Here is a 25,868-nt window from a genome sequence, read left to right on the forward strand (position 1 = left end):
TGCACTCTCATCTTTGGTTATTTTTAACTCCAAGGACAGAGGCGCAGGCAGAAGCTGAAATACGGAAGGGCTGCGGCGGGCCACCCAGCCTCCTGAGGGAGGGGAAGCCACCACACACAGTACGTTGCCCACCCTCCCATCCTCCCACGATGCTCCATCGTTGGCCAAGTGAAGGTCAAGGCAAGCTGCCAAGGGACCGGGGAAAGTTCCTCACCTCCCATGTGAATCCTTCCACGGCTCCGCCCTTCCTTGGTACAACCACAGACCCTCTGCCAGTTCCTATCCCACCACACCCTGTATCCTGTTCAGTCATGCATCCGGTCCACATACACATGCCGGGCCTTGTACTAGTGCTGAGGACACAGCATCGAGCAAGGCAGATGGGGGTCCTTGTCCACTGAGCCTTTCCAGTCTAGGGTGGAAGACAGACCACAGACAGGATGGCAGGGCAATTTGGTAGTTACAACTGCAGTAAGCGCTTGGAAGAGGACATGGCTGTGGTCACCCCACCCCCACCCCCACCCCCAGGCCTACGAGTTCTTCTTCAAGAGCTGGGGTGTTCTTCATCCTTCTGTCCCTGGCACAGAGATTAAGTTGGCACAGAGGAGGGTTCACACAGGGAATACTTATTGATTGGACATATTACACAGGGGACATCGCCTGGGGTTTGAGGATCCCACAGGAGCCTATCTCAGACAGAATGAGATCCATTCGCTCATTCACTCATTCGCCAAGCATTTTTCTGAGCACCTTCTATATGTCAAGTACTGCTCTAGGCACTGGAGCTAAAGCAGGGAACAAAAATAAGGGAAACCATCTGTCCTCCTGAAGCTCCGATCCAGGGGAGGCAAGCAAACACCAAAGTCCACAAGTACGTGAAGACACAGAGGGTGATAGAAGGTGATGGGTGCAGGGGTGGGTGTTTTGGTTTTAGACAGAGGTCAGGGAGGCGTCACCATGCTACGTGAAGGAGGTAAAGAAATGAGCCACCTGGATATCTGGGGGAAAAGTGCTCCCAACACAGAGGACACAAACATACAGACCGCAAGTGGATTTACATCTGGTATGTCTGACAAACAAGGAGGCCAGAGCAGCTGGAGCTGAATGAGAAAGGGCAGCGGTCTGAGATGACGTCGGAGATGACGCGGCAGGTGAGAAAGCACAGACCTGGGGAGACAAGCACACTTTGCATCAAGCCTGGCACACGGTGGATGGAAATGATGGTGAGGACGATGATGGCGCTGCTGATAAGGCAGCTAGCACGCACCGGGCACTGGCTGTGTGCTGTGTGCTACGCTACACAATTAACATGGACTCATTTATTTGATCCCCACAGCAACTCATGAAATAGCTCCTATACTACCCCCATTTTACAGATGGGGAAGCTGAAGTTCAACAAGGTTTATGCATCTTGGAGGTGGCAGGGCTAGAACCGGAATGCTGGCAGTCTGGGGCCAGAGTCTGATGTCTTCTGATCTTACCAGCCCTCTTGCCCAAGCCCTGTGAGTGAGTGAGTACCAGTTTCCTTCCTTCCCTGAGTTTTTAAACCTTTTGGACTCCTTTACAAATCTTTTGAAAGCTGTTTATCTCTTTTTAAAAAATTCTGGTTTTCTCCAGAAAAAAAAAAAAATAGATGCACAATGACACAACTTGGACATAATTTCAAGAGGTCAAGGTGATGACTTCCGGTCCCAAAAGGAAGCACGTTATATACATTTGTAGCTAAAGCAAGAATTGTCAGAGTTGTCCAAAGAGGCAGGAGGAGAACATGTGTTCCTACTTCTACAATTTGTCAAGAGCCTACTGGGAGTGAGGCACTTAAGAGATTCGTGGTATTTCATTTAACCCTGTGAGGTGATTGTTACTATGCCCCATTTACAAATGGGGACACTGAGGCACAGAGAGGTTAAGTGACTTGCCCAAGATCACATGTCGGTATCTGGCAGAACTGGAACCTACTCCAGTTGTAGCTGATCCCTGACCTCAGTCTCTATTCCAGACGGCCTCCTTCTGGATTCCCGAATTGCACCCCTCATCTTCCCAGAGAGGGCAAGAAATGTGCTCAAGGTCTCAGAGCTCAATATATTTAGAGCTGGGTCTAGAGCTGTATTGCCCAATATAGTAGCCACGAGCCACATGCGACCACTTAAATTAATTACAATTTTAAAAAATTAAGAATTTGGTTCCACTGTTGCACTAACCACAGTTAAAGTGAACAGCCACATGTGGCTAGTGCCTGCCATTTTGGACAGCACAGAAACAGAACATTCCATCGCAGAAATTTCTATCGGACAGCACTGGTCTTGAATTTGGTCTCTTGACCCTCAACCTAGCATTTTCCTACTGTCAGAGGCTATTAGAAATTAGATTTGCCTGATTACCGAAGTGAATGGAAAGGGAGATGGAAACAGGGCAGCTGAAGTTGTGCAAGGGAGAGAGCAAGCTCAGAAAGGCTTGTAAGAGGGAAGCTTAAGTCGACATCTTGTACAGAATAAAAGACACGAGAGCCATTGGCTTGGGACCCACCTTGCCGGCAAGGAACCCGCCCGTATGTCTGGTTACAGGGACCCTCTGCTAGCTACAACAATTCCCATTGCCTTGTTGAAGTCTGCAGTTTCTCTAACGGGGACAGGGCCTTCTATCCAGTGGAGAGAGATCCAGCTGAACGGCCAGTTCCCTGGGAGACAGAACTCAGTGGCTGAAGCTCCTGCTCGCTTTCCTGGGACAGGAAGGAGACTGAAAGCAGGGGGCATTCTGCAGCCAGCCAGGGCAAGCCCTGGACCCAACAAGTCTGGTGGGCCCTGGACTTGGGGATGCCGTGCTGTGGGTACCGGGCAGTGACTCAGGGTGGAGTCGGGGCTGCAGACAGTGGACAAGGTGTCAATGGCACCCGCAGCTGCCAGAGCAGATCAGAAGACCTAAACCGCACTCCGGCTGCAAAACCAGCCTGGGGGAAGCGTGCTGAGCTGCCCGGCCACACAATGCTCCCCGAGGACTCTTTTATGCCTGCAAGATGCTCAAACGCAACAAAGCTGGATTTCCCTGGTGAGAAATTGTGGAGGGAGAGAAGAGAAAGGACCTTGTGGACCTGCCTGCCGTGGAGAAAACCACGGGGGCTAAGGCTGGAGGAGCCCCTTAACCCTTAACCCTGTAATATAATGGTCGCCCTCCTTCCCTTCCTTCCTTCCTTCCTTCACAATTGACTGTTCCAAAAGCCTACTGAAGGTGGGAGAAAAGAAGAGGATTAGACGGAAGACATGGATTAAATTCCCATCCCATCTCTTATCAGCTGAGGGGGCTTTAGAAACCCATTAACCCTCTGAGCTTCCTCTTCCTATCCGTAAAAGGTGGGTGATTTTACCACCTACTCCAACTCTGTAAGGCTCAAATCATCCTAATAATACTGACAATGATGACTGTCATTTAGTGAGAACTTTCTGACGATGTAGCTCATCACGTATAGTAGGGTACACATTCAGCGCTCAATAAAAACCTCTTGGATGTTGAGTTTACCATGTAAATATTTTACGTAACAGTTATTTTATTTACGTAACAGTAATAGCAGTAATAATGATAATAATAAACTATTATGGAGTAAGCGCTTTACTACTGTACTGAGCCTGTAGCATGCATGTTACTCAATTCTCCCAGTGACCTGAGAGGTAAGTACTATTATTATCTCCATTTAAGACATAAGCACTGAGACATGGAGAAGTCGTTCGTTTAAGGACACAGCCAACAGGGTAGGACATGAAAAGGAGGGGGCAGGGTTTAAATGCAGGTCTGTCTGAATTTAAAATCTATCGCCTCTCGAATTATATAAGTACTTTGTAGACAACAAAGGACTGTACAAATTAGATTTTCCATAGCATTGCTGTGTTAGGATTAATGGTGACGGTGACTCGGCACAAGGGGGGAAGGCCTTTCTGCAGTCGAGCTCTCTGTCAATGGAAGGAACCGCCCTGAGAGGGTATGAGCTCCCTTCACTGTCATCCGAGGGTGGACCCCCACTGGACTGGGGGTCGACTGGGGGTCTGAGGCATGGTCCCCAGATGGGAGCCTGGGTCAGCACCGCGAATCCCAAATGAGGTGGAACATCAGAATCACCTGGGGAGCTAGTGAAAAAGTAGATTTCCAGGTTCCAGCTGAGGTTTTTAATTGAGTCGCTCAGGATCCTGGTTGCAGATGGAAGAGCGTGGGCAGAGCAGGTGAAGAATCCCTGGGCTAGTGAAATGCTGAGCAGCCTCTGTACTCAGCATTGCTGGATGCTAGAAGCCACGGGAGCCACCGAAGGAACCCAGGATGTGCCCTCGAGAAGCGTGTGATCGCTTACTAACCACAGAAACTTGCTCTGTGCCAAGCATTACACCCACGGCCCCAGAGACTCCTTCTCCCAGGCCACCCCTTCCCTGGGTTCCCTGCGTCCTCTTTTCCTTTTCCAGCTTCAGCATCTCCTCCTCCAGGAAGCCTCTCCTGACTCCCAGAACTAGGGACCCCTCTTTGGGCTTCTCCAATGACGAGATTTTCACTTGTGCACATGTGTGTCCGTGTCCACCCCTGCTACCCCAGGCTGTGATGGGGCTGGTGGTGGCTCGCTCAGGACCGAGGCCCAGTGTAGACGGTCACCAAGCATTTGCAGAGAGGGACGTGCTCTGCTCCACAAAGGATGGGCAGAGGAGACAGCGAGGAAAGCAACCGCTGCAGGAAGGAAGTAATCCAGGTCACCAGGTTCGGAGGAAACAGGACCTACAAATTCTCCCTGCCACTGTTCAGAAGCAGCCGGGTCTATTTATAGTTCGCAAGCCTTCTGCTTCTTGCATTTAAATGCCGGGCCAGGCATGGAATAAAATCCTGGGTAGGTCTGTCAGTTTTTTAATTTATTTTATTTTATTTTATTTTACAAGAACAGGAGCGGAAAGCAGGGGGAAAAAATGAACCGTGGCTATTCGAGTGAGCTCCCTGGTGCTGTCCCTGGTCCTGCCTTGGCAAGTCTGATGCAGTTCTAGACCTGATCCTAGAAATCAGTGTCCCTGTAGAGACCAGCCCGTGAAGGTCCTTTTAAGGTGATTCTTAAATAGTGGCTTTGGTTTACAAAACAGTATCACAGTGTGACCCTGCCTTGGTTTAAACACGCATTCCTGCACACATGCATTGTACACACACACATACAGACACACACAACTGGAGAGAAACAGCCCCAGTGGTTAAACATTCTGCTCTTGGATTATATAGAATTGGAGTCATTTTAATTTTCTTTCTGTGTGCTTTCTCTGCATTTTCCCGAAGTTTGGGTACACAGAGCATAGCCTGAGGAGGTTAGGCTCAAGGAAACTGGCTCTGCCATTTGCTGTGTGGGCGACCTTGGGAGAGGTCCTTCATTTCTTCATCTGTGAAATGGGAACAGCAACAACAGGACCCCCCCCTCAGAGGCTCACTCTGAGGACTGTCCAAGGTAACACGCATGATATCTGATCACAGCACCGGGAACGTGGCGTATGCTCAGAAAATGCAAGCTAGAATAACTGTACAAGCGTTTGAAACTTGTGAAAGCACAAGATTGTTTTAAGAAACTAAAATGATAAGGAGTGACTCTCCCACTCTCCCGGCTCGTGAAGGGACTAGAATACAGCCTGGGAGGGCTCAGAGGCCTGAGTTCCAAACCCAACCCGGCCAGAAATGCACCAAAGGACCCTTCACTCCCCTTGCAATCTCGCCTTTCTGACTCTGAAAAGGATGGTGCTGGTGGGTAGACTGGTAAGTACCACTCATCTCAGCAGATGCCTGAAGAGGATGACACAGCTCTGGTCTTCAAGAAGGGCCAGGTCCTGGACACAGCTCCAGAGCCTTTCCCAACCTGCCACCCCCCTTTCCTGACCCCACCTCCTCCCCACACCCATCTGTTTTTTTTTTTTAATTTTTATTGGAGGATAGTTGATTTACAATGTTGTGTTACGTTTCAGGTGTACAGCAAAGTGAATCAGTTATACATATACATATATGCACTCTTTTTTAGATTCTTTTCCCATACAGGCCATTACTACAGAGTACTGAGTAGAGTTCCCTATGCTACGCAGTAGGTCCTTATTAGTTATCTATTTTATATGTAGTAGTATGTATATGTCAATCCCAATCTTCCAATTTATCCCTCCCCCCCTTACCCCCTGGTAACCATAAATTTGTTTTCTACATCTGTAACTCTTATTTCTGTTTTGTAGACCCACACCCATCTCTTAATGCACCTACCCACAAGGCATCAATAAACCTCCGGACACTCCTCCTTGACCACACAGAACGCCCAGTGGCCTGAAGCACCTCCCTCCCCCACTCCACTCCAGCCTCGTAAACAGCTTCTCACCCTTCAAGGCTGTACTCAGCACCCCCGGCTCAATGGGGTCACCCAGTTATCTGCTCTACTTGTCTCTCCTCCTTGGCTGCGGGAGGCCCCCGTCTTACTCCGCACCTACCTCAGCATCCAGCACATTGGAGTAGGGGGTCAGTAAATACGCTGACTGCATAAATAACACTTTAAAATGAGAAAGGGCAGTGCAGAGCAGTGGTCAGGCCCATAGATTCATGGGCTCAGGCAGACCTGCATTTGACCTTACTGTTGAATGACCCTGAGCCAAAGACGAGCGTCTCTTCTCTGAGCCTCAGTTTCCTAATGTGTGCAATGGGCATGACAGTTGTACCCTCTTTGTATTCTGACGTGCTCAGAGTACCCGGCATGTGAGAAACACAAAATAAACATTTGCTGTCATGATAAGGATGATTATTGAAAATGTAAAATGACTTTAATGATTATCTTGGGACCCCAGAGTGTCAGCACTTTCCCTGGCGGTCTTGCTCAGGGCCCCTCTCTGGTTCAGGTCCAGGGGACCCTGTGAACTACTGCACAGGTTGCTACCTGCACAAAGGTGCCCAACTGAGGTGGGTGGAAACATAGCCTGTTTTCACTGGCCAGGCGGTATACCCCATGGGCCTTTTTCTAATTCATCCTTTTACAGGAGGTACCATTTAAATTCAATCACCTGCGGTGGGGGTGAGACTAGCACAAACATGCCATACGAGCCATGTGTGTGCACCGGAGCCCACATGTGGGACCACGAGGGGAAGAGCCATCCCTGGGCGGCTCTCACTCTCAAAGGATGATGCAAAGTCCCCACCCAACAGTGGAGGGCCCAGGGCAAAAGTACAATGGAGGCCGTCATACTTATTCTAAATGTCTAAAAGTTATAAATCAGGCTCTTACATAAAACATGTTCTATCCTTCCATTCTGACAAATATGCCTTCATAATGACCTTGAAGGCCAGGACAGGTTCAAATTTAGAATCCTCTGAGTTCCATGGCTGAATATGGAGAGAGGAGCTGAATACAGGCCCTCTACTGTAGCCCATCCCTTCCCTTCCTCCCCACCCCCGCATATCCAGGGGCCCACTCTGTACATGTGTGTTCTGTTCTCACCTCCACAAACAGCTACTTTGGGGCCATGTATCAGGACACCCGTGATGGAGGAGGGGCCTAGAGAAGGGGTCTGGACAGACCCCAGATACTGACTGAGGGCCGTTTGGATGGGGAATTCCAGGGTCCCACATACCCGGAACATGGCCTAGAAAGGGGGGTCCAGGTGGGCATGTCCCCATTGCCCCATAGATTCCTCACCCAGTGAGGAGGGCTGGCGATCAGCCCAGTAGTGCTGGTGACCCCGGATCAGGGCCCTTCTTGCTAAGTGTAAAGGCAGGAATGACACAGCCCATGGTTCCACCGGCAGCCGGGTCTACCGCCCACCAAATGGGTCATGAGAAAACTCATCGCAGCCTGACACAGGGCAATCCTCCTAAAGACTGCGGTCTAATTTTTTACCAAACCCTTTCACAAATCAACAGATTCTGGACTTCCCTGGCGGTCCAGTGGTTAAGACTCCACGCTTCCACTGCAGGGGGCACAGGTTCGATCCCTGTTCGGGGAACTAAAATCCCACATACTGCACAGCGCGGCCAAAAATGATAAAAAAGAAAAAACCCACAAATCAACAGACTTGAGGGTGAGGCGGGCATGTGGCTTCTCCCACTTTTCTTCCCTAGCAAGGCCCAGATTTAGGGGTTTAAATATCTTGGGAGGCCCAGGGCATCTGCAGGCCCAGTCCTACTTTGAGCCTTTTCTGGGGCTGGAGACATACAGACCCCACTCTCAATTCTTGCCAGGGTTGGGCTGCAGACAAACCTTCAAACCCAACCTTTAACTAAAGAGTCGTTTTATTATTTTTTTACTTTAATTTTTTTTAAAGGATGTAGACATTCACCTCTGGAGAGAAATTATGGGTTTCAAGAGTTCCTGACAAAGAGCTTCATTCCAGAAATGTAAAGCCACCATTTTAAATTTGGTTCTTATTCACTGCTGGGAAGTATTAGAATGAAGATTACAAATTTAATAATGTAACATGACAGGAACTGGCCCGGCCTCATCTCCAGGAGAGTAATTTGTTCCTGCCTTCAAACTGGCACTTCCCAGCCTCGCCGCACCACCAGACCAGCCTGGTGACACACTCCTGACTTCCGTGTCTTGTGCTCTAGCCCACACAGCCAGCCTAGACAGCAAAACACCATCACTGCCAGGGTCTGAGGAGTCAACGCTGGGATAGTCCGACCCATTTGGGAAGAGTCACTATAACAAAGGGAGCCATCCCTGGACCTCCTGGCCCCATTCTTCTCATCCACAACCAGAGAGGTCTTTGTAAACCCCAGATCTGAGGCTGTCACTTCCCTGCTAAAAACCCAACAGGGTTCAACTCAACTGTCCTTAAGCTCAGATCCAAGATTCTTGACTTTAAAGACCTAGTATGACCCAGTCCTGCTGCTTCACTAACCACATGTGCCTTCAAAACACCATGTGCCTTTCCTACCCCAGGGCCTTTGTACAGCTGCTAATAATAACAAGAACTAATATCTATAGAGCACTAACTGTGTGCCAGGCACTGTGCTAAGGGCTTGACAGGTGGTGTTTTCTTATTGATTATCATCCTGACCCTGGGAGGCAGGCAGTAGAGCCAAGTGGGTAAGCTCAGACTCTGGAGTCAGACATCTGGGTTTCAATCCTACTTCTGTCTCTTACTGTGTGATCTTGAGCAATGTACTTAACCTCCCCATGCCTGTTTCCCCATCTATAAAACAGGGATAGTGACAGTACCTGCCCCACAGAGTAGTTTTGAAGCTCTGATGAGTTAAGGGAGGTGAAGTGTCAGAATGTGATGGGTACCGTGTGTTAACCATCCCTGTCCTCATCTTACAGAGAGAGACAGAAGCAGGAGTGATTAAACAACGGGGTCAAGGTCACACAACTACCAGTGGGAGTGTGGTCTCCGGATGCTGAAGACTTCAATTTTTGCCATGACTCGTCCATTGTAGAAAATTTGGAAAATACCAAAGAAGTGCAAACTAGAAAACAAAAACTACCCATAATTCTGCCCCGCAGAAGTAATTATGGTCAATATTTCCATCCGTGTGCATGCATGTGTGTGTGTGTGTGAGAGAGAGAATGAGAGAGAGAGAGGAGGAAGAGAGACAGATGAGGGGAGGGGAGACAGCCACAAAGACTGAGAGAATCCAAGATTTGCACCCCCCAACTCCCATAATTGACCCCAAATCCATGCTCTCAGAGTCATGGCATCCTGTCTCACTCCACCACTCCCCTGCCTTCATTTGGCCAACTCCACTCATCCCTTAAGTCTCAGCTTTGCTGTCTCCTCCCCTCCTCTCCCCCAGGTCAGTTCTTACAGCTCCAGCCTCCCTCGGCACCCTGCACTTGACTTGTGTGGCACTAAGCACAGTAATGATCAAATTATTAGTTGTTCCTTTGGGTTGTCGAATGTCTAACCCCCTCCCACCAGACTGTAAACTCCATGAGGGCAAAGACTGGGCTTGTCTCGGGTCATTGGCAGCTACTGGAGAAGAAAAGGAGAGAGGGAGGGGAGAAGGGGTAGGAAGAGAGGCTGGGAAGGTTTGAGGTTCAGCTCTGCCTTTCCCAAATCAGTGCTCCCCTGGGTGGGATGCAGCAGAGAATCACACAATCCCTGACCTGGAGGGGCTCTCAGTGTGGCAGTGAAAAGTGACGTCAGCCAGACTTTGCAACTGCTGGAGAGAGAGAAGAGAAGCTCAGAGTGCCATGTGAATGCCCAGGAGGAACAATCAACTCCACCTGAGAGAAGAGAGGTGTGCTTCCTGGAGGAAGTGGCATCGGAGCCCTGAGGGGGAAGGTGGGGGCATCCCAGAAGACGAAATTGCCCAAGCAGAGGTACAAGAGGCAGAAAATTCTCGAACAAGCCTGCAAAGACTGGAGGAGCCGGTTTTTGCCTGGAAGTAACAACTGGCTGAAAAGGCTAGAAATGCGAAGTTAGATCATCTGGCCCTACCCCAAACTCATTTTCTTGTTCATCCTGTCACTTTCTCTCAGGTACGCTCTCCACACACAGTCAGGCCTCTGAGGTGGCAAGAGCCATCCCCTGTCCCATATCCCTTTAGCATTTCAGTGACCGCTGGCCTGACCTCCTGCGGCCAGCGCCTGTTTCTCTTGGCCAAGGGCAACAGACAACCCCCTGCCCCCACTCCGTCCCCATCCCCAACCTTGGCCTTCAACCAGTGACTGATGGGAGTTGGTGTATAAGCACCCCAGCTCCCTCACTCCTGGGTGGGATAACGGAGGTACATGTTCTACTCTGGGGGTCTGCAAACTAGGGCCCATGGGCTAAATCCAGCTCACTGCCTATTTTTGTAAATAAAGTTTTGTTAGAACACAGCGCCACCCATCCATTTATATATTGTCTGTGGCTGCCCTCCAACTGTGTAATCCAGCAGCTGGGAAAGTGACCTTATGACCCGTAAAGACTAAAACATCCAGGGTCTGGCCCTTTACAGAAGTTTGCCAAGCCCTGTTCTACAGTTTCCCAGAGCCCCCAGGAAGACTCAACGCGGTTGCCCTCAGTCCGAGGTAACTTGGCTGATAACACACTGTTTCCCCAAATGACTTTCTCATTCCCCTCCTGGAGCTTCATCCATCACCTTCGGGAACCATATGAACCACATACAACTGCTATTTGACTGTTTTGACTCCTAAAAATGTCAGTTTCCTGTGGTTCAACCTAATACTTGTACTCAAATCCTTGTTTCGTGGGGAGCCCAAGCTAGGACAGGAAGACAAGCGTCACTGTGCCCATTTCACAGATGGGCCCTGATCTGACACGGTTCCCGTGCACACGCTACAGAGGTCAGCTCTGGCGGTTTTTTTGTTTTGTTGTTGCTGTTGTTGTTGTTTGCCACGCCACGCGGCTTGCAGGATCTTAGTTCCCCGACCAGGTATGGAACCCGGGCCCCTGGCAGTGGAAGCACGGAGTCCTGACCACTGGACCGCCAGGGAAGTCCCTCAGGTCTGGTTTTGGACTCCCCACCCCAACCCAGTCAAAGCCTTGCCAGGTCCTTGCTATATGCAGTATCATTAGCACACCTGCCAGGCTACCCGAGGCTTACAGCTGTGGACTTGTTCACCTAAAGAAGAAAGCAAGGCTTGAAGAGACCTGCCCAGGGTCACTCATCTGACAAATGGGCAGAAATGGGGTCTCAAATCCAGGTTTTCTTAATGACAAATTCAGGGCTCATTCCATGACAAAGCAGCTACCCCTTAACTTTTCACCTCAAGGAGCCTGTCAGTCAGGGCCTCTGCCCACCTCTCTGGAGACAAAGCCGATTTTCCATGAGGATCAGGTGAGCTCAAATAGGCACACACCTGTCAGGCCCAAAGGTCTTTATGTTTGCAAGGTACAAAACAGAAAACCAAGATAGACACCTTTCAAAGGTACCTAGGGGACCTCCCTGGTGGCGCAGTGGTTAAGAATCCGCCTGCCAATGCAGGGGACACAGGTTCGAGCCCTGGTCCAGGAAGATCCCACATGCCGCGGAGCAACTAAGCCCGTGCACCACAACTACTGAGCCTGCGCTCTAGAGCCCGTGCTCCACAACGAGAAGCCACCGCAACGAGAAGTAGCCCCCCGCAACGAAGAGTAGCCCCCGCTCGCCGCAACTAGCGAAAGCCCACGTGCAGCAACGAAGACCCAACGCAGCCAAAAATAAATAAATTTTAAAAATAAAAAATAAAAAAAGAGGTACCTGGACAGAAACCCACCAGGAAGCACAAAATACACACATATATTCATGAAAAGATTAAATGCAGCACAGAATGCTGGGAAGACCACAAGTGTTGGAGGCAGGCCCGGGTTTGCAGCCCTGTCCTACCTTTCACCAACTTGACCTTGGCCAAGCCAGGAGTCCATCTGGACACTCGATTCCTCCAGCCCCACCTAACGTAATGACCACGCACACCTTGTGGGACCATGGAGAGGGTGACCTGTAATAGGGGTGGGCACTACCCAGCACAGAGCTGGCCACACCTGCTCTCCTCACTCTGTCACCAGAAGTTCCCAGACAGCAGGTGGGTGGACCCAGCCCAGCCAGAGCCCCTTTACCGAGCAGGACACCCATCCCACAGCTGCTGCGAGTTTCTGCAATTCCAGCTCACAGCTGCCCCTTCTTTGGAGAGCTGCTCTTAGCTGATGGGAGCTGCCTTGCCCCAAAAGTTATGTCTCCGCTCCCCCGCCGCCCCGGGGGGACTGTCCACAGCCCATGACTGACTGATACCAGAGTCCAGAAGGCCAGTCAACTCTGTGACGCCATCCGCCCTCTAGAGCTTCCCATGGGTCAGGCTGAGGCTAGCCCGTGGCTGAGTGCCCATCATTAGCTGCTTCTTTTCCCGTCCATCCTGCATCCCGGTCTCACCTGACAGCACTGCATAGCATATCACCTGCACAAGAATCCAAGTCTCAAACTAAGACAGTGGGAACAGGAGAGAATTCTCCCATCTTCTATATTCTTTTCAAGTTGAAGACCGTTGGGAGGAGTCTAAGAATACTACACATGTTAATTTCTCCCTCCCTCTTAGCACCCACCCGATTCCCATCAGGGCCAGGCTTCCCAGTTTGGGGGTCCCTCTCCCGGGACCCAGCATACCCAACAGAAGCTAGACAGAAGTGGCTGCAGCTTCCAGGGGCCAGATGGTTCGGGGGTGGGTTGGCCTGGGTCTGGGTGGGCCCCCAAGGCACCTGGTCCAGTCTTGGTGTTGGACCCAGGCAGATGAGAGATGTTTCTCGACATTTGCTGAGGAACTAATTAATTTCCATTACAGGCCCCAATTAGTGACATATCCTCCCACACACTCCCAAGGCGACTCCAAGCGGCATTTCTCAGGGACACCAAGTACTGGAAATGCAGGGTATGGACTTGAAGCCTCAGGTGCCAATAGGGTGCAAAGTAGCCACTTGGGTCACCTGGGAGAGGAAGAGGCCCTGACTGGGAGTCCAGAAACATCAGTTCTGCTCCTGGTTTTACCAGAGACCTGCTGTGAGGCTTTGAGCAAACCATGAGATCCCTCTCTGGGCCTCCACTAAAGATGCCAGAGGACTTCAGAGAGACTTCTGGCTTAAGGGCTCTGAGACAGTAATAGATAATACTCTTATCACACTTCTACTGTATTGGGCTCTCTACAAAGCATGTCACAAATACTTACTCATTTAATCCTCCTGACACCTTCAAGGCAGGGAGGGGCTATTATGGGCCCATTTAGCAGTTGAGGAGACTGAGGCTCAGAGAAGTTAAGTCACTTGCTCAAGGTCACACAGCCAATGAGTGGCAAAGCCAGGATTCAAACCCAGGCCATCTAGCTGTGGAGTGTGTATCATAACCACCACTGTGCTATACTGCCTGGTATAATCTGACTACTCTTGAATCCTCACAGGACTGGGCACCACCGTAAGTGCTTAATAAGAATTTGCTAACTGGAAAATAAAGAAAAAACTGGTAGCCTGAAAGACCGTACTGGTGGTTTGTGGGAGTGGGACTAGGTGGCTGAGGTGTGAGGGAGACTGATGTTTTCTTGGGTGTCCTTTGTGCTGTTTGGCTTTTCACCACATAACATGTTACTGTCAGTAACAGCAGCATAAAGGGTTGTGAGAGCTAGAAACAGTGTTTGTCCTGGGGAGGGGACAGGAGACCCAGAAGACGGAGGTGCCTGGGGCCCTTTTAATTGGATATTTTTCATGCTTCTAAAATGTTGTACCAACTGCATATATTACTTAATCCAAATAATACTTATTCTTTTAAAAAGTATTCAATGACCAATCAGCCAAGGATCAGCTAGAAACTTTGGCAGGAGGGGATGCTCTGGGGATGAAAATGACCATAGAGGCAGAGAAGTGGGGGAGAAATCCAAAGGAGGAGATGGGGGCCTGGACAAGTGTCCCCTGTTTTCTGGGAGACTCTGGTTGTATCTAAACCAAGCCCACTAGACACCTCACTGTGTAAATGGGGATCCTGAGGCCCAAAAGACAAAGGGAAGCGGCCGGAGGAGATGCTGAGATTTTGGCGGCTGAACGGAGACCTCTTCTCCTGACTCCTAATGCAGCCTCTCAGGCCCCACTGGGCACAGAGTAAGCACCAGCTGTCCAGACCCGAGCCAGGAGTCCCAAACGCAGGCAATGCGCTCCCACCATCCCACACTTCCTGCACCCAGGAAGCCTACAATAGCAGGAAAGGCAGCGCTGCCATGTCCTGGATGCCTTCTATGCCTCTCACATGCATTATCTCTAATTCTCACAGGGTAGAGTTATTCACTCTATTTTACAAAGCACGAGGCTGAGGCCCAGAATAGTTACGTATCATAATCAAGAGACACAGCTAGTAGGTGGCAGAGATTCAACCCAGGTTTGGGGGCCTCCAAAGTCTGTGCTCTTTTGCTATCCTGAGCCAACCCTCTTGGAGAAGTGTTTCCCATCAGTTGAGGATAAGTCCCACCGGGAATGTATCTGTAAATGCCTGTATCTTCAGACTCTGAGTTTTAAAGGACTGGATGGGAATCTTATCACATCATATGGTTTGTCCCCCACACCTCCAATCTAAGCAAAATCTCAACCTTCCCTAGAAAATTACCAGCGACCCCTTTCTTAGAATCATCTAAATAAACTGACTCAGTAAAGTCTCTTAGTAGCATTTCCCAGCATTTTGCCCCTTAACATTGATGGTCCCTTTGATTTACTTCTTCCCAGTAGAGACCTGTCCTCAAATGAACCTCCTGGTTTTAACACATAGTCCTGCCTTTCCCCAATGCAGGAAAGGGACCACGTCCTGTTCCCTTCTGTAAAAGGTGCTAGACCTGAGCCCCTCAATATTCCACAAAAGGATATTATGGTCTGATGTGTTATTCATGTCGACTCATCTATCATTAATACAGATGACTTCCAAAAGGATTGATGGGGTCCTTCACATTAAACCCAGTGCAAAGCAGGGCAGCAGCTGAGGCTCATTTGATCCGAGACCATGTGATGGAAACATAAGTGCCTGAAGACTAAACTCAGGTCCTGAATTTGGTACCCAATGTCCCCAGCATCTAAGACACAGGTAGCCAGGAGACATCCTAAGTTGAGAAGAACCCTTCATTTCTCTCCAGCTTTTTCTCTAACCCAGTGATTCTCAAAGTAGGCTCCCTGGACCAGTATCAGCATCACCTGGGAACTTGTTAGAAATGAGATTTTCAGGGGACCTCCCTGGTGGCACAGTGGATAGGACTCCGTGCTCCCAACGCAGGGGGCCCGGGTTCAATCCCTGGTCAGGGAACTAGATCCCACACGCATGCTGCAACTAAGAGTTCACATGCCACAACTAAGGAGGCCATGTGCTTGCAACTAAGGAGCCAGTGAGCCACAACTAAGACTTGGTGCAACCAAATAAATAAATAAATATTTGGGAAAAAAAAAGAAATGAGATTTTCAGGCCCCGCCCCAGATTGAATGAGAAACTCTGGGGTGAGGCCCAGCAATTTACGTTTTAACAAGCCCCCTCGATGATTCTGACCCGTTAAAACCAACAGTAACAACCAATTGCAGCAGTAACCTCTAACTGAGCATCTACTACGTGCCCAGCATTAAACCCATGATCTCATTAGTCCTTATAACTGAGGAAATCTTAGTTCCACATGCCTGGCTCTGGGGTAGGTGTATTTTGTGCATTATATCAATTTATCACTCACAATAACCCTTTGAAGAACTTGCTATTATTATGCCCCCCTTTTACAGATGAGGAAATTGAGCCCCGGAGAGTTGAAGCCACTTGCCCAAGGTCACACAATTTAGAAGCAGCAGAGGCAGGATAAAAATTCAGGTGTCTTGGATTCCAAAGCCACGTTCGTTCTGTCCCACCACAAAAGCTCCCCAGAGTTTCACAGCTACGTCACCCTGAGAAGCTATACAGCTGGGTTGGGTGAGAGTCGAGGAGGAGAGAGGGGCAGGCAGGGAGGGCAGAAAAAGCCCTTATCAGACTCCACACTACCAGCTACAATGTGAAAGGAAGCCAAGTGATGCACTTAAAGGCACAGCCACCTGTGTCTAAGGGACTAAAAAGGCAGGGATTCGGGAGTTCTCGGCCTCTCTCTGTCTTTACCCAGCTGGGGGTCCTTTCCATTCCCAATCTGAACTTCAGTTTCCCCACCTGATACTCCTTATCGTTGTCTACCAGGCTGAGTGATCTGCCCCCAGCTTACTTCTCTGACCTCAGTTTCTCCTCATGCAGCCTAACCACGCTGGTCTGCTTTCTCTTCCCTAAACACCCAATCTCACGCTGACCTCAGGGCCTTTGCACCAGCTGTTGCCTCTGCCTAGATCCCTCTATCCGCTCATATTCCCATTACTGGCTCTGTCATTTAGGTCACAACTCAAATGTCACCTCCTCAGTGAGCCTTTCCTGACTATCTTACTTAATGTTATCTCCTATCCCATCAACCTGTCTTATTTTCATTTCACTTAATACAATCTGAAATTATTTGTTTAACTGCTTTCCTGCTTATTGTCTGTCTCCTTCACCTCAGAGCATAACTCCGTGAGTGCAGAAACTGTGTCTGCCTTGTTCCCCCGACATAGCCCCAGCACCTAGAATGCTGTTTGGCACTGAGCAGCTAATTAAATATTAGCTGAATGAATAATACCAAAGAAGAAAACCTAGACTCAAAGGCCAGAGCCCTGGATCCTTAACACGTGACCTTGGCAAGCTGCTTTGCCTCCCTGAGCCTCAGTTTCCCTCCCTGCCTAATGAGGAGAGTGGACTAGATGCTCTCCAAGGGGCCTTCCAAGACTGCTAGTCTTGGAAAGCCAGGCCTGGAACCTGCCCAGCTGGTCCATTCAGAAGAGGCAGCTGGCCAGGGTCCCTGCAGCAGCTGCCCCCTCCCCACCCCCACCCGTGTCCCTGCCCAGCCATGCAGTCATCTCACTCCCCCGTCGCAGAAACTGTTAATGAAGTGCGCACTGCTAAATGCAGTTACAATTACGGGGGCTAAGAATAAGGCGCTGACATCAGCCTTGTCAGTTTCCGAGTGAATCAGAAGGGGAGGGGGGAGGAAGGAGAAAAGGGGAGGGGGGATGGCTCTCTGGAGCTGTCAAGTGGAAATAGCACAGCGTTAAATATAATCCAGCATTGGCCTACATCGGTCTGGAGAGGCAGGTGATGGCTCAGCCCCCAGGGCCAGGGCAGACAACTGGATTCTTCCAAGGAGGCCAGGCAGCCCTCTGATGGGGATCATCCTGAACTGATGGCCAGGAAGGCACTCCAGTGGGCTGGGGTGGAATGCAGTGGGACGGCAGACCCTGGAAGGATGCATCTGAATGTGAACAGGCCCTCACACCCTGGCCTTTGTCAGTGGCTGTTTTGACAGCCCAAGCACAGCCCCTGGGGCTTACACTGCCCGTTCCCACCAGGAATCTCATTTCAGGCCAAGAGGCAGAGGGTGGTCTCTGGAGTCAAACACGCCTGGGTTTGTATCACCACCATGAAACCCAAAAAAGTCACTAAACTACACCAAGCTGCCTGGCTTTTCCTCATCTGCAAAATGGGTACATCGGCAACAGCTGCTGCCCCTTTTGGCTGTTAAAAGATTCAGTAAGATTATGGAAAGCACTGAGCACAGCCAAGCAAGCCTCTTGATCATTTTATTTTTACAACCCCAAGAGATGCTCAGACAAGGATAATTAACCCCTTTTTCAAGATGGGGAAACTGAGACCCAGGACTTGCCTGAGGCCCTAGCACCAAAGTGGAGTCAAATCTAAGCCCCATGGAGTAAACTGGGTGGGAGAAGGAGAGAATTCCAGTCGGTCATTCCAGGGGACTGGGTGTGGGGTTGGGAATTGGAGCTCTGACAGTAAGACAGTGGGCTTGACCGGAAAACATCGTGGGGGGGGGGCGGTACACAGATTACAGCGGGGGAGATGTCTGCACCCTTCTGAGCACATCCTCCAAAACTGGTGCCTTTCCAACAATTCTTAAAAGAAATGCTGAAGCGATGGTTGTTAAGGCCACAATGAAGAGATGTCAGAAGAGGCAGAGGAAAAGAAAGCCCCTGAGATGGGAGAGAGGGTCAGCTGGCTTGCAGTCTGCTCTCCTCCGCACCTCGGCCCTGCCCTCACTCTGCCTTCAGTTAGTTAGAACAGGCTCGGCCTCTGGGATGGAGATGGGTGGGGAGGAAGGCAGAGCCTAGTTCTCAAAGGGAGACAAGGGGAATGGGCCCCTCCTTTCCCCTTCCCACCAAACAGAACCAGGTGGGCCTCTGGCAGCTGCAAAAGCCAAGGAAGCTGAAGCCATGAGTCTGGCAGCTTGGGGACAAGGAAGAGAGGGTACCAGAGAAAGAGAGAATTTTAGGAAAGAGCTCGAACTGCATCAGAGCAGATCCATAGGCCAGTGATCTGTGTAATGGGGGAAGGGATGACTCCCCATCACCCAGTTTTTCTGAAATACTTCTTTCAGAGTAATTTAAGATAAAGTAGTTTGGGTCCACACTCTCACACACCCACAACTTGAATGATGGGAACAATTGGTTCGATTCTTTACTATGCCTCAGTTATCTAAAACTAGAAGAGTTCTGCCCAATTCCCAGCCCATAAAAGAGATTACAGTGCTTGGTGGTAAATTAGGGAAAGGGGCAGAGGGGGGACAGGAAGTGGCCTGCCCTAGGGACAAGGGTGGGAATGGAGGCTTCAAAACCTCCACCTCACACCCTCAAGTGGCCCTGATCCTAAAGGGTATTTTAAAGCCTCCCCCCTCACCACTCCCCCTTATCCACCCAGCCCCAGCCCCCCTTTAGGGCTGAAGTACTCTGTTCCCACCATCTCAGTGGGAAGGGATGGGACAGCAGGACATTTTGTTTCCCAGAAAAAGCGCAGGTCAAATTTCAAGGACAAAAGTTACCACTTGGTCTGGGAAAGAAAACCTTGCCAAAAGGAGTAAATTGGGGAAGGGAGGGTGGATTCCAGCTGGGTCATTCCAGGTGCCTGGGGTGGGGGCAGGATTTGGAGCTCTCATTACCCCTGTTGAGATCTGTCTGGCAAGACAGGAGTATCTCCACCCCACGAGCCAGGAGAAGTAACTCAGACAGCCCCCTCCATTTCCCCTCCGTCCAAAAACAAGGGGAGTGGGCTTCAGCACTAGTTTGTGGGACCCATCCACCAAGCCACCCCACCCACCAGATTTGGTCTGAGTGGAAGAAGGCAGTACCACGAAGGGCTTTCCAGCCCAGAAATGTGGCCCGAACTGCTAGGAGAGGGACCGGTAGCCGGCCCGTGTTGCCATGGCAACTTCCTCCTTGCGCTGGATCGAAGCATCCTATGGGCAAATCGGAGCTGGCTGCTCCAGCTTCTCCGCCCCTCTCCCGGGCGGGTGGGGGAGAACTGGACGCCAAAACCACTTGGTCAGACTCAGGGACACCATCCTCAATTCCAGACCCTGATATTAGCAACGCCCTTTGGCATTTGCTGGATACTGAAGACACTCTTGCTCCCCAGCTGTGCCCCAAGGCAGAGTGGCAGGGCTGGGACTGTAGATGTAATGAAAATTAACTGTTAAAGAGAACAGGGAAATGGGGAGCTAGGTGCTGCCCACCCTCTTGTTCCACATGCAAGTCCCCCAAATCCCATCTTTAAACCCCCTCCAAGAAGAAGGGCCCAACTCTGCCTTAATAGCTGTAACAGTGCAATAAAATTAGCTTATTAAAATCATAAAAGCTAACATTTTGAGAACCAGGCTACCCCCCCCTCCTCAAACCCACAGATTCTTTTTTACAGTCATGCTCAGAAGTAAGTCTTACTTGGTAATAAGAAAGATAAGAGCTAACAGGTACTGAGAGCCTATCTAGTGCCAGGTACTGTACTAAGCCCTTTTCGTAGCACAAACAGCATAATAATCAACAGCATAGATGCCTGAGTCAGACTGCTCAAGTTCAAATCCTACCACCCTCATTTCCCGGCTCAGTGACCTTGAATGAATATTCTCTCTGTGCCTCAGTTTTCTCATCTGAAAATGAGGAATGTTAAATGTTAATTTTATAGAATTGCTGTGAGGAAAGAAAACAATATTGAAAGTGCCTAGGAGGATACTTAGAGAAAGGTAATCACTTAAAATATGTTGACCCTCTGTGGTCCATGCTATTATTTTCTTCCTCCAAGTCACCAGCAACCAACAATATAGATGTGAAAAAGCAGAGGTCACGTGTCTAACTCCTCCCTGCCCCACCCCTCCTCAATTATAAAGCCAGTACCAGCAAGGCTGAGCCATGAAGACACAGACACAAAAAATGCCTCCCAAGAGCATGCCTCTCTAAAGCCTCAGCATCTTTGTGAAAAGGGGCAAAAGCAGTGTAAGTAATGGGTTCAGAGTGCACGATGGAAGATGCTCCTTGGGAGGAATTCTAGGAATCTGCAATGACCAGCATCCTGAACCGCAGGGCGGCTAGAAAGGGGTGGAAGGGGCAGCTTCCTTTGCTGACAAAATGTCCAAGGCTCCCAAGCCCAAGGCAGGAAAGTGTTCTGGCCCAGTTAAGGCTAATGAAAGTCTCCTCCTCATACAGTTTCTCAGGAAACCAGCTGAAGGGTGGCATGTAAGCCCTGAAGATGGCTCTGAGTCAATCCGGTTGATGAAAAAGGTGCATTGGACAGGTGTCAGAAGCAGCAACAAAGGGGAGGCACCCAGATGAGCCAGAGGCCCATCAGGGACACTTCTGAGTCATCGGGGACAGAGGGGCACGAAACTGGTGAGGGGAGGGAGCAAAGAAGAGAAAGGTAAAGCAAAGCCAATCCTGACAGCCCTGCAACTGGAGCAGTCTCTGTCCAGTATCTGAGAGATATTCAAACTGCTTTTCGAAATTAGTTCAGGGTGATGCCGTTCTAAAAGAATAAATCCAAGGGGCTTTTTTTTTTAGGAGAAAATTAATGACTTTGAGAAGAACAAGAGAAATTAAGCACCAAGACAACGTTCCCTACTTCCGATTTTCACCAGACACTCATTAGCTTTCCCGAAACGAAACTTCACTTTCTCCCTCCCCCTCCCAAACTCGAAGCATCCCTTAAGATGAGCAGTGAGCATGAGATGCCCAAACCAAAAATCGGCTATCAGCCGCTCCCTGGGACCTCTTCACCTGGGAACCATTTTCTACACAGTGAGATTTGACTTTTTAAAAAATCCTCTTTCAGAGAGAAGGCTAGTGTTTTACTGGAAAGAGAACCAGAAACCTGATTTTTGTCTTGGCTGTGTGCCTGCCTCACTGGGTGACCTTGGGTTACACACACACACACACACACACTGGGGCTTCAATCTCACACACATGCATACATTCACACAAATACACACACACACCAATTTGGGGGCGAAAAAGGGTTGGACAAGATGATTTCTAGGTGCTCCAAGTGAAAAACTTAAGAATTCGAAGAAACCCGCTGGAAAAAAAAAATAGGGACCTTTAAAAATCTCTAATATTCCATGAAGTTATCTATTCTGACTTACATGAAACCAGAGCAAGTCACCAGCAACCAACAATAATAACCAAGGCATCTGAACCATGACATGGAGCATGACTTTGAAGAAAAACCCAGCTGGCCCTGCCACTGATGCACCTTGCCTCTTGAGGCCCAAGTGGCCTGTTGGAACTTCAGGAGCGTCCTTGAACGTCAAGTGAGGGGTGGGGGAGCCAGCTCACCGAGGCAGGTGGGGCTCCCTCCCCAAGCCCCCATGCTAGCCAGACTTCCTCTCCCGGATTTTGCGCCAGAGGAGGCCACTGGGTTAGGAGAGCCCCTCCACCCCTCCTCACCTTGCCTTGTCCAGAATAATAGTACAACCTCCCTCAGCTGCATCACGGGGGAAGTTAAGCCTCTGAACCTCAGTTATTTTTTCTGTAAAATGGTGATTCTGTAAAATGGCTCTGCAGTAACCATCTTTACTCCATCCCCATCTCCAGGTCAACAGCAAGACCGGTCTGTCAGGGGTCAGCCTCACATAGCCCCATTCATTCACTCAGCCAACACTTTCTTCTGGAGAACCTTCTCCCTTTCTCCCCACCTGCCTCCTGCTCCAGCAGAAAGACATGAGCACCCATCACCCACCGTTCCATCCAAGGCTTATCAGATAACGGGCTGACCAGATAAGGGTCCCTGCAGGCAGAGAGTCTTAAGCAGGGCCCATGAACTCCCTAAAACTGTGGACAAAAATTTTTGGATGGTGCCTATGTGTATTTTTTGGAGAACTCGTCCATATTTTCATCAAGTTCTCAAAAGTGTCCATGAAACCATTTTGCTCCTCCCCACCACACACACCCCTTTCCCTTTCATCCCCTCATTGAATTAAAATACTCTCAGATTTTCAGCTTACAAAACACTTTTAACTTTACCTTTATGTCTGAGGTACTGTCATCCCATTTTACAGATCGCGATATGGAGGCTAGGGGTGGCATGACTTGCTCAAGGTCATGGCTAATACGGAGAGAAGCAAGACTGGAACCTCATTCCAACTCCCAATCTGGCACTCTTTGGGGAACTCTCACCCAAGCCCTCTAGGTACCCCACCTGTTGGTGGCTTCGCTTCCTCACCGCAGAACCAGATCTGAAGCCCTTCTGTTTCCTCTGCCTGGTCCCAGGGCCCCCAAGAGCTGTTTTCCCTACATTTCCCCGCCCCTTGGGCTCTGGCTGGGGTTGCGCGCAGGCCTGGGAGCCTGAGGTTCGGGCCGTTGTATGGTGGCCCGGTTCAGCCCACCTAGAAGGGCTACTCCAGGCACAAGAGCACCCGGGGTCAGGGGCACACTCCGGAGGGCGCGCAGGTGTAGAGTCGGTGCCGCCCTACGCCTCCCTCGGGGAACCGCCGGGAAGAACCGAGAGGAAAGGCCGTCACCCGACCGGTTCCCTCGCGGTCCGCCCCAGTCCTTAAAGGACTGGGGGAAGAGGAGAGACAAACAGGGGCGCTCAAGGCCTTGGGCGCAGGGCGGGGGTCTTGGGCAGGGAGTCTCTGGATGCAGCCAAGACAAAGATGGAGCGGTAAGGTTGCGCGCCACCTCCAATGGCGGGGGGCGCGTCGGAGCCCCGGGGGTGAGGTGGCCAAAGCCCCGGGGTTTGAGGAGTGGGCACATACAGGAAGCTCGGGGAGGGTGGCGGGTCGGATCCAGGGACAAGACCGGGAGCATTCAGTAGGCGCAGGTGAGTAGGGAGAGCTAAGTCCAGGCGACCCAAAGGGCCCACTTGCGGAAAAGGGGTGAATGCAGATGATCTAGGGGTCCCTGGGGGCGGCGGGAGGCGAGGAGACCCCACATCCTAGAGATCTGAGGTCCCGTGGGTGGGAAAGAAGACCCCGGGGGCGCATCCCCGAGCGTGCTTGGGATTGGGGGTGGGGAGGAAAGAGTGGCCACCTCTTAGGGCGCACCGGGTCGGGGAGGGGGCCTCGGGATCTGGCTCCCGGGACGCCCCCCGTGGATCGGGGGCGGGCCACGCGCTTACCCGCGTCCTCGTCGTCGAAGGAGTTCATGCACGGGAAGTAGATGGCGAGCGCCTCGAAGGAGGCGGACAGACTGAGGCGGCTCTGCGAGCGTTCCATGCCCGCACCGGCGCCGGGCGCCTCGGCCGCGGCGGCGGCGGCCGGCTTGGGCAGCTTGGCCGCCCCATTCTTGACGCGGAGTACGGCGCGCGGCGTGGTGGCGGCGGCCCGAGGCCGGGCCGGGGCTCCGCGGCGGGGCTGGCGGGCGCGGCAGGGCCGGAGGGCGGGCCGGGAGCTGGCGGCCCGCGGACCCGAGGCGCGCTGTTCTCCCGGCGGCGGCTGTGACGGCGGTGGCGGCGGGGGCAGCGGTGGCGGCGGCAGCGGCAGCGGCGGCGGCGGCGGCAGCTGTGGCGGCGCAGCTCGCTCTGGCCCGCGGCGCCCCTCGCCGGACGCGAGGGGCGGGCTCGAGCCGCCGCCGCAGCCAATCGGCACCGCCCGAGGGAGGGGGCGCCGTGCGCGGGGCGTGGGAGCCGGAGGGCGCGGGCGGGGCCCCTGCTCGCCGCCCAGGCCGCCAGGTGTGCGCGCCCCAAGGGCGGAGCGCGCAGGGCTACTGAGCTCCCAGTCCAGGGGCCGCGCCCCCCACGTTGTCCCCTCCCCCACACTCAGCCCCCATACTCGCCCCGGATCCAGGCGTCCAGTCCCCGACTGAGACCGGCCTCCACCCGGGACACAGACGCGCTGGAAAGCGACACAGTTACAGTGACCGGCACTCGAGATCCTCAGATTCACACATGAACCCGCAGAGGAGTACAAACAGGCACCCACAAGAGGGCATTCACTCTACAATGTACACCACGGACACCCTCAGACTCTTACACACCCAGAGAGATCCACCCAGACTCACTCACTCATAGAGACCCTTGGGGTAACCAATCCACAGACCCCCTTAGACTCCAGACATCCGAGACCCACACAGGTAGGTACATCCACAGACACACACAGACTCACAACCAGAGACCTGCAGACACACTCAGAGCGACAAACAGGGACACCCTTAACCACACAGGGAGACCCTCAGAGCCCACACGAACCCACAGAGAAGTTCAGGTGGGCACACATACCCTCGTGAACCCACACTCCTCACAGAATTCACACACAGACACTCATACTCAGTGATACACTCTCAGACCTGCACACAGAGACACCAGTGCCCCTCCTAACGTTGACCCCCCCTCAGCACCCATTCACATACACCCAGAAATACCCTGACAAATCCTGTCAGACTCACACACAGTCACCCTCAGACCCAGACCCTCAAAGAGAGACACTCAGACACACCTCAGTGGGCACACACAGGTTCACACGCAGACACAGCCCCAGAGACTTAGTCATTCCTGGTGATGGATACATTCTGATGCACAGACACCCTGAGACTCATACAGGGACACAGATACACTCCACCAGACTCACACATTCACCCAGACACTCCCACATATAAACCCCCAGGGACTCACACACACACACACACACACACACACACACACACACACACACACAGGCTCAGACATGCAGAGCCCCGTAGGTGAACACAATCACAATCGGAAACCCGCACTCCATTCCCTGGCCTTGACCCAAGACCTCGGTCCCCACCTAGTCAGGCCCAGATGTCTAATTTCTCCCAGCTGCTTCCACATCTGCTTCCTGAAGCAGCCTGCTGAGATGGCAAGAGCACAGAGTTTTGATCCAGACTGTGGCGCTATCCTTGCATGTGGTCTAAGGCAAAGTCCTTTACCTCATCTGCCAGTTTCCTCATCTGTACAAGGGGGATGCAAACCCTCCCTTTTGGATGGTTGTGAGGATTAAGTAAGATAACACGTGTGTTAGCTTTCAGCTGTTGTGTAACAAAGAGGCTTAAAAAAAAAAACATTTATTAGTTTACCATTCTCTAGGTCAGAAGTCTGAACAGGCTCAACTGGGTTCTTTGCTTAGGGCCTCACGAGATATCGGC

General features: G+C 51.3%; 1 protein-coding gene across 1 annotated transcript in view; it reads right to left on the bottom strand.

The window, feature by feature from the left end:
- The window catches only part of RIMS4 (regulating synaptic membrane exocytosis 4), a 60,021-nt gene extending 35,950 nt beyond the window's left edge, over nucleotides 1–24,071 (bottom strand). The window contains exon 1 of the mRNA XM_057528331.1: nucleotides 23,884–24,071. Coding sequence (XP_057384314.1) covers nucleotides 23,884–23,980 — 97 coding nt within the window. The 5' untranslated portion in view covers nucleotides 23,981–24,071. The remainder of the gene's footprint in view (nucleotides 1–23,883) is intronic.
- Between the last annotated feature and the right edge of the window lie 1,797 nt (nucleotides 24,072–25,868).

Source organism: Balaenoptera acutorostrata, chromosome 15 (genome assembly GCF_949987535.1).
Source record: "Balaenoptera acutorostrata chromosome 15, mBalAcu1.1, whole genome shotgun sequence".
Classification (NCBI taxonomy): Eukaryota; Metazoa; Chordata; class Mammalia; order Artiodactyla; family Balaenopteridae; genus Balaenoptera; species Balaenoptera acutorostrata.